Here is a 17,925-nt window from a genome sequence, read left to right on the forward strand (position 1 = left end):
CCCAAAAAAAAAAAAAAAAAAAAAAAAAAGGCCCCTAAGCACTTCATTATTTAGATGAATTTTGCCAAGGACTAAATTAAATATCAATTGACTTAAAACATTGCTGAAAATGATTATCAAGGTTTATCTTCATGTTTGTATGCTTAGTTTTGAAATCTTCCGCTAATCAAGAAGTCTTCAAACTATATTTAGCTAATATCTCAAGGCACAATACTTATTTTGGAGGGATTCATCTTTAACAACAAAGTATGGAAAGCCATGCTTCAGATGGTTTTCCCACTCCTTTTTTATTTATTTTTGGCCAAATCTGATCAGATTATCAGTGTTCTAACTTGTAATATGGCTGAGAAACAGTTTATGTTAGAAATAGTAATTTTCCTCAGTGTGAGTTTTTTTTACTTTCTCACTGTTTGTTTTCCCTTGGATTCCCAGTAATAGTTTTAAACCGCAGTTGATTTGTTATTTCTAAGAGTATGTTAAAGCCACTTCTGTGTTTTGTGAGGATTAATTTTGTGAAAACTAGGTTCTGAAATACAAAGGACAACCTTAATTGATTGCTGAATGATGAAAGCTAATGAAGGAGGTTACCCTGTACATGCCCTCACTAACAATAATGTCCCCAACACACGACTGGCCTGCTCACAGACCCAGGGAGAATTCCGTAACAGGCTCCATATGAAATGTCAGTAGTTTCGCTTGCTGTCTTTTCACCCACCACAGAATTGTCTTATACACCTCCGGAGGTGTTTGTACCTATTTGTAAACATTTATACTAGTCTTCAAGAATCAAGAGGGGATCTCTCATCGGCGGTTTATCCCTGACCCAATTCCAGTACCTCATATATAGTTGTGATTGACTTAGTAAATGTCTATCTATTGAATGAGTAAGTGACTTACTGTCTGGCATGAACATGTTATCTATCTTGTACGTTGTAGGGAAACTAAAGATTGAGTAATGTCAATTTAAAAGAGGACAGAAATGAAGAACAATGGTATTCTCCTATTTTCACATCCTGAAATGCACAAAATGCTTTATAAGGTCACCTTCCTCCACCACTTTCTTTTATAGTATTTATATGTGATTTGGCACTCCTGCATGCCTCTCTAAGTGTTATATTTCTACTCTTACTGATAATTTTATGAAAAAGTATTATTTAGTAAGGAAAACCATAAGAACTGGTATCGATCAATACAAACTAAGTTCTTCGGGGCCGGGGTGGGAGTGGAAACCAGAGGCCCTTTGAAATGTTATGGAAGAGTTCCAAAATACTTGTAGAAAAAAAAAAATTGTTTGTGAATAGACCAACTTGAAAGCCACAAACAAAAAAGTGCTACTCATATGACATGCTATATAAACTATAGATCATGCCTCTTGTATTGCTCAAAATCTAGGAAATATCCCAAAGCTAGAAAGGGGAGATGGCAACAACTCTGATGAGGAAGAACTTAAGTAATGAATATCTGACATTTTCCAATTTGAATTAAATGGCTTTACTGGATTCAAAGGCAGTTTAATAGGGTTTGGACAGAATTAAAGCATTACTATGAAAGGTCACTGATAGATAATTTGATTTGAGTCTTTAATATAAGGTTCCTGGATAAGATTCACATTATTCAGGACCACTATGGAGAAGGATGAAAGAACAGCTACTTTCCTCAAATGGATTTAGATTTAGCAGGAGTGTTTTACTGTTCAGCTGGAGTACTTTACTGTTGAGAGTTTCCTTACAGTTAGTGAAAAAATACTCTTCTTTAAAGATGAAGATAAAAAGGAAAAGATGTATTTTAAAAATTCTAAAGATTCATGGATACAAACAGGTAAATAAGATACATCCAAAGGAACCTTTAGAAATTCTTGGAAAGTAGAGACATCTAGATAGGAAGTAACTAACAAGAAAGGACTTGAGTAATAAAATAAATGAATAATATAGATCTTTGATAATTTTTCAGTACACTTGGTAGACACATTGCCCTGAAGAGGAACAATGCACTGAATCCAGAACCATAGGTACTAGGGGGGAATACCTGTCAGAAAAATACATGTAGCTATTAAATGGGGTGTTATTTTTTACCCAAAAGCTACACATGTAGGTGTATTAAAGAAAGAGAAGAAAGTAATAACTGGTAGTTGTACAGGAAAAACTTCAAAAAAGAATAAACTGAATATCAGAGCAATCTTCTTGAGAATATGAATTTTAAATTCCTCAATAGGTTTAAAGGAAATCAGTCAAAATCACGTGACTAACCTGAATACTAACATAAACACAAAATATCACAGAAAATTTTGAATTGGTAGTTAAAAAAAGAAGATAATTGTTTGAGTCATTTTCATTTCTAAGTTGTGTGTGTGTGTTTATTTTATTTTTTTTTGATCATATGGCTTGCACTAATGAAAATTAGGAATCCTAAATGTACATGGTAGAAAGGAGACTAATATAGTTTACAAATCTTGTAATTTTTACAATGTTACTTGTTCTCATATCCTAGAAAGTGTGCTTCTTTAGGGACGTGTTCTTAAAGAAAAACAAACGTACCTTTGCTTGATTCTTTCCTTTTGGTTTCTTTTGGAATGTAATTCCATTCTTGCGGAATGCTCTCACGCAGACCTTCAGGAATGTTGTGCTTGTTCAGGTTTGTCTCGCGGTTGCTCCCAGAGCTCATCATGGACACTACCTGCTGCACGACGTCCTTGACAGCGTCTGTCAGTGCCAGTCTCAGGCATCGGACGACCGCCACCTCGGACTCTCTGTGTGTTGAGACTTTAAAACCAGACAGTGTATTACAGTTAGCAGAATCAAAAATATTTTGTGCCCTGTTCAATTAAGAATTCAGCTTCTCAGTAATCTAGTTCAAAGCTATAGAAAGAAGAGCTGTTTTTAGTCTAGAGATCATATGATTGATAAGTAGTCCATAAACATTGGGGAAAAAAGTTACCCCTTGGTAATCAAGGGAATAGTAGCCAGAATAACAGTGAATAAAACAGTATTCGCTAGTACTCTGGGGACTCTACTGGTGGATATATAACTTGTATAAACTTCTTAGATGACACATGGACAACAATTGCAAAAGCTTTGACACTTACCTATTAACACATTTATTCTTTCTCTGGAAATTTATCCTAAGAAATTAATTATGATTATGTAAAGAATAAAATAAAAAATTGGAAATAATCTAAATGTCCAACAACTAGGGATTTATTTAATTAGCTTAGGGCTTCCTTGGTGGCTCAAATGGTAAAGAATCCACCTGCAATGCCGTTGACCTGGGTTTGATCCCTGGATTGGGAAGATCTCCTGGAGGAGGGCATGGCAACCCACTTCAGTAGTCTCGCCTGGAGAATCCCCATGGACAAAAGAGCCTGGCAGGCTACAGTCCATGGGGTCGCAAAGAGTCAGACATGACTGAGTGACTAAGCACAGCACATCCATATTCGCAATAAAGTCATATTGATTAGAAAAAAAAGAAGCTTAGAAAATAGTATGATATATTATATTTATTAAAAAATACATGTTTACATACACGTGGAAGGCAATGGCAACCCACTCCAGTACTCTTGCCTGGAAAATCCCATGGGTGGAGGAGCCTGGAAGGCTGCAGTCCATGGGGTCGCTAAGAGTCGGACACAACTGAGCGACTTCACTTTGACTTTTCACTTTCATGCATTGGAGAAGGAAATGGCAACCCACTCCAGTGTTCTTGCCTGGAGAATCCCAGGGATGGGGGAGCCTGGTGGGCTGCCGTCTATGGGGTCGCACAGAGTCGGACACGACTGAAGCGACTTAGCAGCAGTAGCAGCAGCAGCAGAAAAGAATTAAAAGATACTCTACAATGTTGATGGTGCTTATCAATGACTAATGGTATTTCAGGTGATTTTCCTTTTCCTTTCCTTCTTCTTCTTTGACTTTTTCTTCCCTCCTTCCCTCTTTTCTTTCCTCCCTTCTTTCTAATAAGTATCACCTGCAATGATTATGTGTTACTTATGTGATAAATACAATAAAAGTTTTTGTTTGTTTTTAATGACTGGGAAGTTCAGGGATCATTATTTGAATCAACAGAGATGAGCATCAATATGATTTTCCCCCTCAAATTTCACGGTGATATTTCTCAAATGACAACCCACTGTAAAAACCACCATAGTGCTGAAACTAAAAGCTGGACTTTAAAAAAGAGAAACAAAATTGACAAACTTTTAGCCAGACTCATGAAGAAAAAAGAGAGAGGGTCCAAATCAATAAAATCAGAAATGAAAAAGGAGAAGTTATATCTGACATCACAGAAATAAAAATGATTCTAAGAGACTACAATTACACAGCCATAAAATGGACAATCTAGAAGAAATGGACAAATTACTAGATATGTACAATATCCCAAGACTGAACCAGGAAGAAATAAAAACTATGAACAGACCAATTACCAGCAATGATACCGAATTTGTAATTTAGAAAAACTCTCAACAAACACAAGTCCAGGACCAGATGGCTTCACAGGTGAAAGCTACCAAACATTTAGAGAAGAGGTAAGACCTGGTCTTCTCAATCTATTCCCAAAAATTGCACAGAGGAAGAAATACTTCCAAACTCATTCTGTATACAAGGCCAGCCTCATCCTGATACTAAAACTAGACAGAGATAGCACACAAAAAAGAAAAATCACAGCCCAATATCACTGATGGACATAGATGCAAAAATCCTCACCAAAATGTCAACAAACTGAACGTAAGAATACACTAAAAGGATCATACACAACACGAAGTTGGATTTATAAGAGGAATACAAGGGTTTTACAATATCTGCAAATCAGGGACTTCCCTGGTGGTTCGATAGTTAAGAATCCATCTTGCAATGCAAGGAACACAAGTTTAATCCCTGGTCAGGGAACTAAGATCCATGAAGCCCACACTCTGCAATTACTGGGCCTGTGGACTCTGGAGGCTGCGAACCACAACTCGAGAGCCCATGTGCCAAAACCACTGAGCCTGAACAGTGTAGTCAGAGTCCATGTACCACAGCAAAAGATCCTGCATGATGTAATGAAGATTCTGCATGCCATAACTAAGACCTTACTCAGCCAAATTAATTAATTATTTAAAAAAAGAGAATTTCAGAAAAAAGTGGTGATGGTGGGGGGGAGATAAAATACCCCGTGAGAATGGCTGAAAATTTTCCAAATATGATAAAAACTAAACATCATCAGATATAAGAAGCTCAACAATCCCTAAGCAGAATACAAAATAAACGAAAACAAAGATCATCATAATTAAATTGCTGCAAAGTAGTGATAAAGAGAACAATCTTAACATGAACAACACAAAGAAGACACATTACATAACTGGAAGCAAACTTTACTTTAAAACCTAAAGTGATTTATCATCAGAAACAGTGCAAGCCATAAAATAGAAAAATGCCTTGAAAGTCCCGAGTGAAAAAAAAAATGAGAGATAGAAAAATCTCTGAACCCAAAAGTACATGTCTGATGAAAAATATGTCAAATATGAAGATAAAGCCTGTTTTCATGCAATCAAATCAAATTAAATGAATTGATGGCAGAAAAATTTTAGTCCATTAAAGGAAATACTTAAGGTAGAAGGAAAATGATATCTGTCAGAAACTCAGATCTACACAAGTAAAAGAAGAGTACCAGAAATGATAGCTAGATGGACAAATATGAAAGACTTTCTTCTCATTTCTTGCTTCTTTAAGCTATAACTGACTGGAACAAAAGTGAAACAATAGTCTGTAGGGTTGATAACAGTAGAAATAAAATGCATGATGACACATGTAAAGAATACGAAGAGTAAACAGAAATATACTTGTGTAAGATTCTTACATTATATGTAAACTGTGATGAGTCAAAGATAACTCATCACAAGATGTAAACCTTGGAACAACTACCAAAATAAATATAGAATTATATCAAATAAGCCATTGGCAAAGAAAACCTGTAATACTGAAAAATATCCAGCTAATCCAAAGAAGGTCAAAATGGATATTAAAAGGAACAACGTTGGAGCAAACAGAAAACAAAGAATAATACAGTCATGTAGCTAAAAGTGTCAGAACAGAGGATCCACACGTAGACATGGATTTGATCAATTGTCCACTTGATTTCTGACAAAAGCACTGAAGTAATTCAAACTGGGAAAGAAGAGTGATTTCTAAAAATGATGCTGGGAAAATTGTATATGTATATGAAAATGTATGGTGGCGGTTTAGTCGCTAAGTCCTGTCCAACTCTTGCAACCCCATGGACCAAAGGCTCCTCTGTCCATGGGATCCTCCAGACAAGAATTACTGGAGTGGGTTGCCATGCGCTCCTCCAGGGGATCTTCCCGACCCAGGGATCAAACCTGCATCTTCTGTGGCTCTTGCATTGCAAGCAATTCTTACCACTGAGCCACCAAGGAAGACCTCTTTAAAACTCAGTAAGACAATCTAATTAATAAATGAAGGAACGTTTTAAACAGATATTTTTCAAAAGAATTTTTTCAAATGACTGTTAAAAACATGAAGATATGTTTGACGTCATTAATCACCATGGAATTGTAAATTAAAATCACAGTGAGATAATAGCATATACTCCTTAGAATGATTAAAAGCAAAAAGGCAATTCCAAGTGTTGGTGAGGGCACAGAGCAACCCAAACTCTCTCACATAATGGGTGGGAAGGTAAAAGGACGGGATTACGTTGAAAAACAGTTTAGTAGTTCCTTATAAAGTTTAACTCAGTGTGTGCTAAAGACATGTGTTTCTCTTAAAAGTAAAAGGGAGTTAAGGAATAGAGTGAAGCACAAAGTAACTTGTGCTTTGATATTTTCATTTGCCCAACTAAATATTGTTGACCTACTTTCAGAGTACAGGCCTGCAATGATTGCTACCAAATCTATTTCTTACAGAGTGTATTGGCCTTTGAAATGCCCACATGAGATACCCAACATAATTGTTTTTTTAATAATTTTTATCTTCTGTAATCTTTTTTTAAATGGATATTTTCACTCTTGTTTTTCTTCCTAGTTATGTTCATTCTAAGGAGTTATATCTAATTATGAAGCCAATTTATATATTTCATTACTGAATTCATATATTCATAAAGCAAATGTTTCAAAAAGTTTAGTCTAATAGAAAAAAATAAAGAGAAATAACAAGGCCCGTGATCAGAATTCCAAATTTTTGTTCGGATTCTACGATTTAATCAGTGAACAATCTCAGGCAAGTCTCTTAACATCTCTTGCTGTGCTTAGTCGCTCAGTCATCTCTGACTCTTTTCAACCCCACAGACTGTAGCCCGCCAGGCTCCGCTGTCCATGGCGATTTCCCAGGCAAGAATACTGGAGTGGATTGCCATGCCCTCCTCCAGGGGATCTTCCCAGCCCAGGGATAGAACCCAGGTCTGCTGCATTGCAGGCAGATTCTTTAGCATCTGAGCCACCAGCGAAGCCCAGGAAGACTGGAGTGATTAGGCTATCCCTTCTCCAGGAAATCTTCCTGACCCAGGAATTGAAGCAGGGTCTCCTGCATTGCAGGCAGATTCTTTACCAGCTGATCTACCAGGGAAGCCCAGCAAGAAAATGAGGATACTGCCTTCTCTGTTTTCACCTTTTTACTCTAAAATGATAAGACTGTGATGTCTTATGGATAAGCTATACAGAAATCATAACGTGTTTCAAGAGGAAGAAAATAAACCAGTTTTTAAGTAATGCACTCCAGTCAATCTGGATAAGTTAATAATATTTACTGAAGCATAGATCTATTAGTGGTAAAATGCAAATATTGTGGGATTATGATTATGTGTCTCAGCTATATTTCCTTGAAACCTATTATTTTTCAAGTCAAACAGAAACCACAGTAAAAGACTTAGTTTTCTTATGAATTAGTCTATCTTATTAGGGATTTTAAGATCATTGTAATTGGTAACAGAAGAATAGGAGACTTACAAAGATTTAAATAGGAGAGAGAAAAAAAAAGGCACAGTCCCTCATGACCACTGCAATGTCTTAGTTTCTTTCAATTCAATAAAGTCTACATCAGAAATAATGCTCTCTTGCGGCTCAGCTGGTGAAGAATCCGCCTGCAACGCGGGAGACCTGGGTTCGATCCCTGGGTTGGGAAAATCTCCTGGAGAAGGGAAAGGCTACCCACTCCAGTATTCTGAACTGGAGAATTCCATGGACTGTACAGTCCATGGGGTTGCAAAGAGTCAGACACGACTGAGCAACTCTTACTTTCACTTTAAACTAGAAGACTGCCTGTTTTTGGATAAAAAGGAAACAGTAAGGGAATACATGAAAACTAGAAAATACAACTTTAAAAGGAGATAAGTTAACGTTGATGGAGAAAGAACTTGCGCAAAGGCCAAGGATGTTTCAGCACTTTGAAGTTCTGCCCCTTTGAGCCCGTGACGAAATCTGGTCTCTGTGAACATCTGTACTACCCGTTCCTATTCCAAGAGACTTTTCTGACCTGGGGGAGGAGGGTTTGCTCAACGTGTAGATGGGAGAGAAGACTAATTAGGGGCAAGGAGCAGTTTCGCTTTCTCAGGCCACCACCTAAAATCCATTGATCTCTTCTAAGTCATTTTCAGTATGGTTTTGTGCTGAGTGTCAGATGGTTCAAGAACTTAAGAACTAAAAGATAAATTATGGGTGAAGCAAGTGGGTCCCCGATTCTTTATAATCTTGTGAGACAATTCAGCTTTTATCCTCACCAAAAACGACTCAAAACAGCAGGGGGTAGAGGAGCTTTCAAGGTTGTTTTTCTTTCAGTTTAATAAAGTCTACATCAGAAATAATGCTCTCTTTTAAACCAGCAGACTGACCATTTGGGGGGTTAAAAAAAGAACCAGTGAGGAATATATGAAAACTAGAAAATAAGACTTTAAAAGGAGATAATTATCAGAGTCTCTAAGTGATAGATTCGAGGTTTTGAAATCATTACATAAGGCTATATATTGCTACTTTGCAGTGATAATGACCAAGAGAAGATGTAACATAATGACTTAAAAATAGTTAAAAGGATAGTCAAGTCACATCTGGAGGATAGCTAAAAAGTACAGGAAGAACGAAACCATGATTATGAGCCAGTTAGATTTTTTAATATGGATTCTATTAAGTATTTTATGGAAATGGTGGTTCCAAAACAGTGTATAAGAAAGCATTTAGGTTGAAAACCAAATGTAAATGATATATATAGTTAAAGGACTGACAGGATAACCCCTAAATCCTCATCCTTCATTGTCCCAAGACATTAAGTACACTCTGTACTTAATTGTTTGATATTAAGGATCAAACAATGTGAGAATGTTTACACCTGGTCCTGAAGGTGGGGTAACCCATGAACACTTCTTATTCAGACATGTAACTCATTCTGACTTTACCATCCACTCGAGCTGTGGGCAGAACAACACAGCTGGAGAAAACACAGTACCCCTGAAACAATGATAGGACTTACTTAAATGTCTAGAGAGAGCCACTGCTGTTGCTGCTGCTAAGTCACTTCAGTCGTGTCCGACTCTGTGCGAGCCCATAGACGGCAGCCCACCAGGCTCCCCCATCCCTGGGATTCTCCAGGCAAGAATACTGGAGTGGGTTGCCATTTCCTTCTCCAATGCATGAAAGTGAAAAGTCAAAGTGAAGTCACTCAGTCATGTCCGACTCTTAGCGACCCCATGGACTGCAGCCCACCAGGCTCCTCTGTCCATGGGATTTTCCAGGCAAGAGTACCGGAGTGGGGTGCCATTGCCTTCTCCGATAGAGAGCCACTAGGCTGGTCATAAAAAATTCCATTTACATATGAAGAAAACTGGCCAGCAGGTTTATCCATCAGTTTGTTTAATAAAAGCATCTGAGAAGCACAAAGTATTTTTTTACATTTTACTAATTTCTTACATGTTTAATAGCAAAATATTATCTGTGGTAAATGTTAAATTTTTAATAAAAAAAGAAAATCCGCATAACATAATTTCTAGGTGATAACTTCCCCTCTCACCTTGTACCAAGTATGTTAAATTTTGATGGGAATTAATGGTTAATGATTCCCCAAAGTAGCCTGTATACTGAAAAAAATGTAAGATAACCTTTTACAAATAACAGATTCGGCAAAACTGACATCAATAAACTTTTATAAATGTCTTTAAAGATATATTTGAGTATCTATAAAACACTTCTTTTACAAATAGTAACTTTCTCATACCTGGAATGTTGTATAACAAGTCCCATAATTGTTCTTCTTCCATGTAACTCACAAAGACATTTCCAAATGTTTGTGGAGAGAAAGTGCAGTGGTACAATACTTGAAAGACAGCTTCTACCACACTGGATCCTTGGTTCAGATTATTTTCTGTATTGGAACCTTGTTCTTGAAAGGTACATTCTTGAAAAGAATAAAAATGATTTAGTAAGGTAGGTATCAATGAATATGATTACATTCCTATTCCTAATACTAGCATAACAGTGTAAAAATGTGTTTGATTATTATTTGCATAATAGGAGAAATGCCATATTCTTTCAGATCAAAGGTCCATTCCCCAAACCCAGTATAATTTCTGAGAGAATCATGGATATTTGTGGGGGAAAAGTTGTGAGAAAAACCACATGACATCATGTCAAAGGGCAACAGTAGTTTACTTTTATGACAGAATTCTTTATCCTCTTAAAGAAACATTTTTCATTTCTTTTTTCATTTAAAAGTAACACACATTCATTCTAAAAACTGTAAAAAAAATTCAGACTAAGAAACTAAGAAAACTAAAAGTGCACTAAATCCTACCAACCAGTGATTGTTACTATATTTAGAGCAGTATTTCATTCATATTATATACAAATATACACTATATATGTGTGTGTGTGTTTAACTTGAACATCAAACAGAATTATTTTATATACTCCTTAATATTGAAAATCTACTTATAACTAGTTGAATCTTTGTATCTCTCTTTGGGATTTTTGTTCTGAACATTATATACCCTTTATTCAGAACATAAATTTCATAGGAAATTCATAGTTATAGTGTTCTCAGTCTTATGCTATCAATTCTACAAATAAATTTATAAATGTTTCTCAAACCCATAGCTTCCTGTCATTTCAGAATGAAGAGCTTTCTCAGCTTGTTTCTCAATAAAATCAAATAGGAATTCCTACAAATGTTGCGGGCCGGCGTGAGGCACTCTGCCCATGGCAAAGGTCATGAGGAAGGAGGCTCGACATACGCAAAGGCGGGATCGAGCCTCAGGAGTCCCCCTGGAAATTCTCGAGCATCTACCCCCATAACCAGAGCCTGCCTACTTTACTACTTTGTGCTCTCCCCTACACCTCTGACTTTACGGGGGGCTGTCCCCCACCACCTCTTTCGGAGAAGGAGTTAACTTAGAGCTCCAGTTAATAATAATTCCTGGGCGTGACAGGAGTGTTTCAACCTACAAACTCCTCTGAAGGTTCTCTAGCCTGCCTGACAGGCTTGTCCGGCCACATGTGATTGCTCACAGCCTTCCAACCATGAGAGGCACGAGATGCTTTAAACGTTCTAAAAACAGGTTCCTTAGAAAAGTTAGAAAACCATTAGTATAAGTATAGTGGGCTAATTAGAAATTGTATTGGTGAAGGGTTTTTCATTTGTTGAGCCAATGTTTACTGCTAAGTCTCCACATCCCCTGCCCTTTTACACATTAATGAATATATAGAAGAAATGAGTATTAACCTTTGATATTAATCACATTAGACCTTAGATTAAGCAAATTCTTTCCTTAATTAAAACCCACTACACCCTCAACCTATAGGAATTTAACTTTACCTGGTACCTTCAGAAAGTGGCGTCTGTTTTAAGAATAATCAACCTTGGAGAAATAAGTGTTCTGGTTGACTGACCGCTGTCATAAGGAGAGGGCCATAAATTGTCAGCAGGCCCCCTGGCCAGAAGATGATGAAACACCCCTAAGACTTCTGTCTACATTTGTATGAAGCACCTGACTTAAAGTCAGGACTGCTGTCCCCACGTGACTTTTGTATAACACCTCAGTGTATAAAAACAGACCCTGGAAAATAAAGAATTGGGATCAGTTCCTCGAAAGACTGGTCTCCCCATGTCACTCTCTCTCTCACTCTGGTTGAGTCTCCATCTGGAGCGAGGAACCCGCCATGCTTACTAATTATGCCTGGGCTTCTAAGATCTGACCGGGGAGGCCTCAGTGTCTCCTCTCCTTCGGAAGAACGGAAGGACGCCTGCGGCCTACGTAAGTGGTGCAAGCTTCTTGTCTTGAAGTTTTATTGGTCTCCCACGTAAACCAAGCTACTCAGCCTCTTTTCTCCACTGAATTTTCCTACTGAGCTATCCTCATTCTATTACTCTTTACATCTTTAATTAATATAGAATTGAAGCTATTGTATCCTGATCCTCGCGACACCGTCCCCGCTTCGAACTCCCTGGATCAGCCAGGGCTGGACCCCGGCACACAAAGACACATTCATTTTAATCGCCCTTCTTAGTCCTCCTCTGGCTCCATTACCACTCTTCAAAGATCAGTTCCTCTACTGTTGCATTGACAGGTTGGACTGAAAAGGTGAAGTAATTTCTCTCTTGTTTAGACAGTTAGCATGCTATGTCCAGTATCATATGTAAAAGTATTTTTGAGTTAAAGATAATAATGACTCACGTTTCTCATAATTTAAATATATTGAAGAAACACAATCTAGATCATTTTGGAATAAGTACATTTATTTTCTTGCTCATTTGGAAGCTCATCACTTCTATAGTTCTTCTTGATAATTTTACTTCCGTGATTTGATTTTCATCATCTAGAGAGTCTTCCCTAGGATTTTTGCTGGAACTATTGATAAAACGGTGTCCTCCTTTGTCTGGGGCTGCTAAGCTGGTAGAAAGTAGGCTGGAAGTTACTAATGTCCATTCTGGGGAGAACTCCATGGAGAACCCAACACTTCATGCCAAATAGACAGGGTAACAGTGGAAACAGTGACAGACTTTATTTTTGGGGGCTCCAAAATCACTGCAGATGGTGATTGCAGCCATGAAATTAAAAGACGCTTGCTCCTTGGAAGAAAAGTTATGACCAATCTAGACAGCATATTAAAAAGCAGAGACATTACTTTGCCAACAAAGGTCCATCTAGTCAAGGCTATGGTTTTCCGAGTAGTCATGTATAGATGTGAGAGTTGGACTATAAAGAAAGCTGAGTGCAGAAGAATTGATGCTTTTGAACTGTGGTGATGGAGAAGACTCCTGAGAGTCCCTTGGACTGCAAGAAGATCCAACCAGTCCATCCTAAAGGAGATCAGTCTTGGGTGTTCGTTGGAAGGACTGATGTTGAAGCTGAAACTCCAGTCCTTAGGCCACCTGATGAGACGAGCTGATTCATTGGAAAAGACCTTGATGCTGGGAAAGATTGAGGGTGGGAGGATAAGAGGATGACAGAGGATGAGATGGCTGGATGGCATCACCGATTCAATGGACATGAGTTTGAGTAAACTTCGGGCATTGGAGATGAACAGGGAGGCCTGGTATGCTGCAGTCCATGGGGTCACAAAGAGTCAGACACGACTGAGTGAACTGAACTGAACTGAACCAAACCATTGAGAACCCAGCCAATAAAGTAAGTAGAACCAAGAGATGGCACAGTCCTGATGGGATGACACTGTGTGAGAGCCTGGATCCAGCACGCCTGTATACTTACGTTAGTGGAGCTGATAAATTTCCCTTTTTGGTTAAATCAGGTTAATTTGGGTTTCTGCCACTTGCATTCTAAAGGGTCCTAAGCTTTTCATCAAGCATAAAAGGTTAAATGACAAACAATCCTAGTTCAGGCATTCATAATTTCACCTTTTTTTTATCCAAATAGTTTCCTCAGTTCTCCCTGCCTTTCTGTCCCTCCAATTCACCTTATATTCAGTATCAGTTATCCTTTATGTCATTGCCCCATGTTTAAACCTTCCCCTGCTACTGCACTTTCTTAGAAATTCCTGAACCTCACGATCCAGAGTTTCCACAATCTTTCCCAAACTATGTTTTAATCCCCAGACCTCTGCTCCTCCCTAACTAGTGTACTTGTTTCCCTTGCACACGTTCCCTCCCATCTCCTTTTGTTGGTCTCTACCACTTCAGTTCAATTCAGTTCAGTTGCTCAGTCATGTCCGACTCTTTGCAATCCCATGGACGGCAGCATGCCAGGCCTCCCTATCCATCACCAACTCCCGGAGTTTACCCAAACTCATGTCCATTGAGTTGGTGATGCCATCCAGCCATCTCATCCTCTGTCATCCCCTTCTCCTCTTGCCCTCAATCTTTCCCAGAATCAAGGTCTTTTCCAATGAGTCAGCTCTTCGCATGAGGTGGCCAAAGGATTGGAGTTTCAGCTTCAACATCAGTCCTTCCAATAAACACCCAGGGCTGATCTCCTTTAGAATGGACTGGTTGGATCTCCTTGCAGTCCAAGGGACTCACAAGAATCTTCTCCAACACCACAGTTCAAAAGCATCAATTCTTCTGCGCTCAGCTTTCTTTATAGTCCAACTCTCACATCCATACATGACCACTGGAAAAACCATAGCCTTGACTAGACGGACCTTTGTTGACAAAGTGACTGCTTTTTAATATGCTACAACGTTCTGCCCCAGTAAAATTCCCAAGATTTAACCAGTCGATTACTATGTTGGCACTCACTGTAGTAGATGCCGAGGCCTACGCCTTCCATGAATTCACTGCCTGCCTCCTTGTGTATGTGTGTGGGGAGTGGGAATGACCGACATGTAAACAGTCGTTTCAGCAATGTAAAGATAAGTAGGATGACCATACATCCTATTGCCTCAGACAGTCCTGGTTTATGTCTATGGCTCTGGGGTAATTAGTCGTAGCATCCTCGTTCATTCTCAAAAATATCCTGGTTTGAATAAGGAATTATTCTATCACCTTAAGCCTAAGTGCTTCAAATAGAAGACACTGGAAATACAGAGGATGGTGCTTTACATTTGGGAAGGGAACACGGAGAAGTCACAGGGAAGATCATGTCTCAGTGGAGTCTTTAAGGGGAAGTTGCAATTTACTGGCCTGACAAGGTTGAGGTGGGGAAGGTGCTTTCCGAGAAGACAGGAGAGTTGGTACAGGTAGCGGCTGGTCGGGTGACATGGCTGAAGTGGGAATAGTGGGAGGGAAGGGGAGGTAAAACTGAACAATCAACACAGCCTGAAAAATGAAGGCCCCATGAATCATGTACTGACAATAGAGACGGAGAAAGGGGATGGATATGAGGAATATTATAATAAAAATAATGAGGTGCATTACCATTGTTGCTATTACCAGCTAAATGTGTCAAGACATGTCAGTGGATATTTTTTATTTCTATTTTCCCTTGCTTTGAAGAAAGTAGTCTATTTCTGTTTACTTGCCTCAGGGGTTTTTGCTCTTTGGAAAGCACAAACAGACTGAAGTCAGTTGCCCTCCTAGATTAAAAAAAAAAAAAAGAATGAAAGAAACAAAGAAAAGCTAAATCCACTGAATAGTTATTAGTTTGAACTAAAGGAAAAAAGCCACTTTTTATGAATCATAGTATTGGTACGGCCGGATGATACGAAAGTGGAATCATATGTGTCCGGCAGGGGCCAGGGGTGAGGGTCGGGAGAGAGGAGACCTCTGGCATTGGAGAGCGATGTCTTGGGCTACAAGCACTTTCCTGGAAGGCAGTGCACAGTGAGGCTTGTCTGGGGGAGGCAAGGAGGAACCCTGGATCCTTGACACGGGTTCTCAGTCTCATCAAAGGTTTCAAACCATACCTGACTGCTGTGCTTGGCAGGAGTGCTTGGAGAGGAAATAAAAAAGTGTACCTGTGCAGTAACCAGAGTGACCAGATAATTGAAAATTGATACAGTCTCACAGGGGACTTCTGTACTCCCCTGGGGTAAAGGTGGAAGTCCTAAGAATAGCTACAGTTAAAAATCCTACCAGCCAGGCAGTTGGGGCTCAGAATCTTCATGAAATTGGTTTGAAGACAAAAAGTGACTTGGATATTCCTTGTGTATCTGAGTTTATGAATTGAGATTTATACCAACTCCATAAAAGCAGAGTTACTACCCACAAGGCACACTATGCTGAACATCACATGAGCTACTTTATGTCTAATTTCATCCTCATAATACTCTAAAGAGCCTCCTGATGAAGGCGAAAGAGGAGAGGGAAAAAGCTGGCTTAAAACTCAACATTCAAAAAACAGATCATGGCATCTGGCTCCATTACTTCATGGCAAATAGAAGCAGAAACGTGGAAGCACTGAGAGATTTTCTTGGGTTCCAAAATCACTGTGGATGGTGACTGTAGCCGTGAAATTAAGAGACACCTGCTCCTTGGAAGAAAAGCTAAGAAAAACCTAGACAGTGTATTGAAAAGCAGAGACATCACTTTGCCAACAAAGGTCCATGTAGTCAAAGCTACGGTTTTTCCAGTGGTCATATATGGATAGGGCCTCCCTGGTGGCTCAGATGGTAAAGAATCTGCCTGCAATACAGGAGACCTGGGTTCAATCCCTGGGTTGGGAAGATCCCCTGGAGAAGGGAATGGCTACCTACTCCAGTATTCTGGCCTGGAGAATTCCATGGACAGAGGAGCCTGGCAGGCTATAGTCCATGGGATCCCAAAGAGTCGGACACAACTGAGCAACTTTCACTGGTACAGATATGACAGTTTTACCAGAAAGAAGGCTGAGCACTGAAGAATTGATGCTTTCGAATTATGGTGTTGGAGAAGTCTCTTGAGAATCCCTTGGTCAGCAAGGAGATCAAGCCAGTCAATCCTAAAGTAAATCGACCCTGAATATTTATTGGAAAGACTGATGCTGAAACTGAAGTACCACCTGATGTGAAGAGCCAATTTATTGGAAAAGACCCCAATGCTGGGAAAGATTGAGGGCAAAAGGAGAAGGGGGGACAGAGGATGAGATGGTTGGATGGCATCATCGACTCAATGGACATGATTTTGAGCAATCTCCAGGAAACAGTGAAGGACAGGGAAGTCTGGTGTGCTGCAGTCCATGCGGTTGCAGAGTCAGTCACGACTTGGCGACTGAACAACAGTGGGAGTTGGGGTGGGGGGTCCCTTAGAATCTTGGCCTAAGCCTTCTTCCAGCCTCATATCACAGCTTTACACCTGGCTTACTAATTCTGTTATCCTTTCATTTCAAAGATCTTTTTTAAGTTTCCAGTTCTCCATCTCCAGCTCTGATCTTTCTCTTTCATTCTCTTTGCTGTGTTTCCTATTTTTGTCTAGGATACCACTATTGTCTGTTCATCCCCAGGCTCAATGCCTTAGCAATTTTTAATCCCTTCTCTAAATTGTTAGATGTAATGAAATAACTGGGTCCTTGCCCCCATCTCCCTTTCCATAATGTATCAAAGGTTGATTTGTCCTTCCATTGAGTCCCTTCTTCTCTGTTCCTAATGTAGGGGAGCAGAATTTGCCACCCTAAGATGTGTCTCTTTGACATATTAATTATTTTAAGCTGATTAGTTTTTAAGAAACAGCATACAAGGCAAAAACTCTGAAAACCAAGTAGGAGTTACCCTTAAGAAACAATCGATTTGTAAGGGAAATCTCCATTTGTTAAGGGAGTCTTATTGTACCTGGAAGAGGAGAACTACCAACTCTGTAGAAACTCTTATCAATGGAAAAGGCACTGACTTAAACCTGGATAATGACCTTACCCTGATCAACTTTGCTTCTGCTGGTAACCTCCCTTAACTGACTCTCCCCACACTCAACATCCTTTTCTATCTTTAGCTGAGGGTGATATCAAATGTGCCTGCAATGCAGGAGACATGGGCTCTATCTCTGGGTCAGGAAGATCCCCTGGAGAAGGAAATGGCAATCCACTCCAGTATTCTTGCCTGGAGAATCCCATGGACAGAGGAGCCTAGTGGGCTATAGTTCATGGGGTTGCAAA

The 17,925-nt window shown here is 39.2% G+C and overlaps 1 protein-coding gene across 1 annotated transcript in view; it reads right to left on the reverse strand.

Moving 5' to 3' along the window:
• Positions 1-17,925, reverse strand: part of KIAA0825 (KIAA0825 ortholog) — a 429,492-nt gene that overhangs the window by 217,683 nt on the left and 193,884 nt on the right. Inside the window, exons 15-16 of the mRNA XM_010831930.1 lie at positions 10,185-10,364; positions 2,535-2,759 (exon numbers count right to left, since the gene is read on the reverse strand). Coding sequence (XP_010830232.1) covers positions 2,535-2,759; positions 10,185-10,364 — 405 coding nt within the window. The remainder of the gene's footprint in view (positions 1-2,534; positions 2,760-10,184; positions 10,365-17,925) is intronic.

Source organism: Bison bison, unplaced genomic scaffold, assembly GCF_000754665.1.
Source record: "Bison bison bison isolate TAMUID 2011002044 unplaced genomic scaffold, Bison_UMD1.0 scf7180017864533, whole genome shotgun sequence".
Lineage (NCBI taxonomy): Eukaryota > Metazoa > Chordata > Mammalia > Artiodactyla > Bovidae > Bison > Bison bison.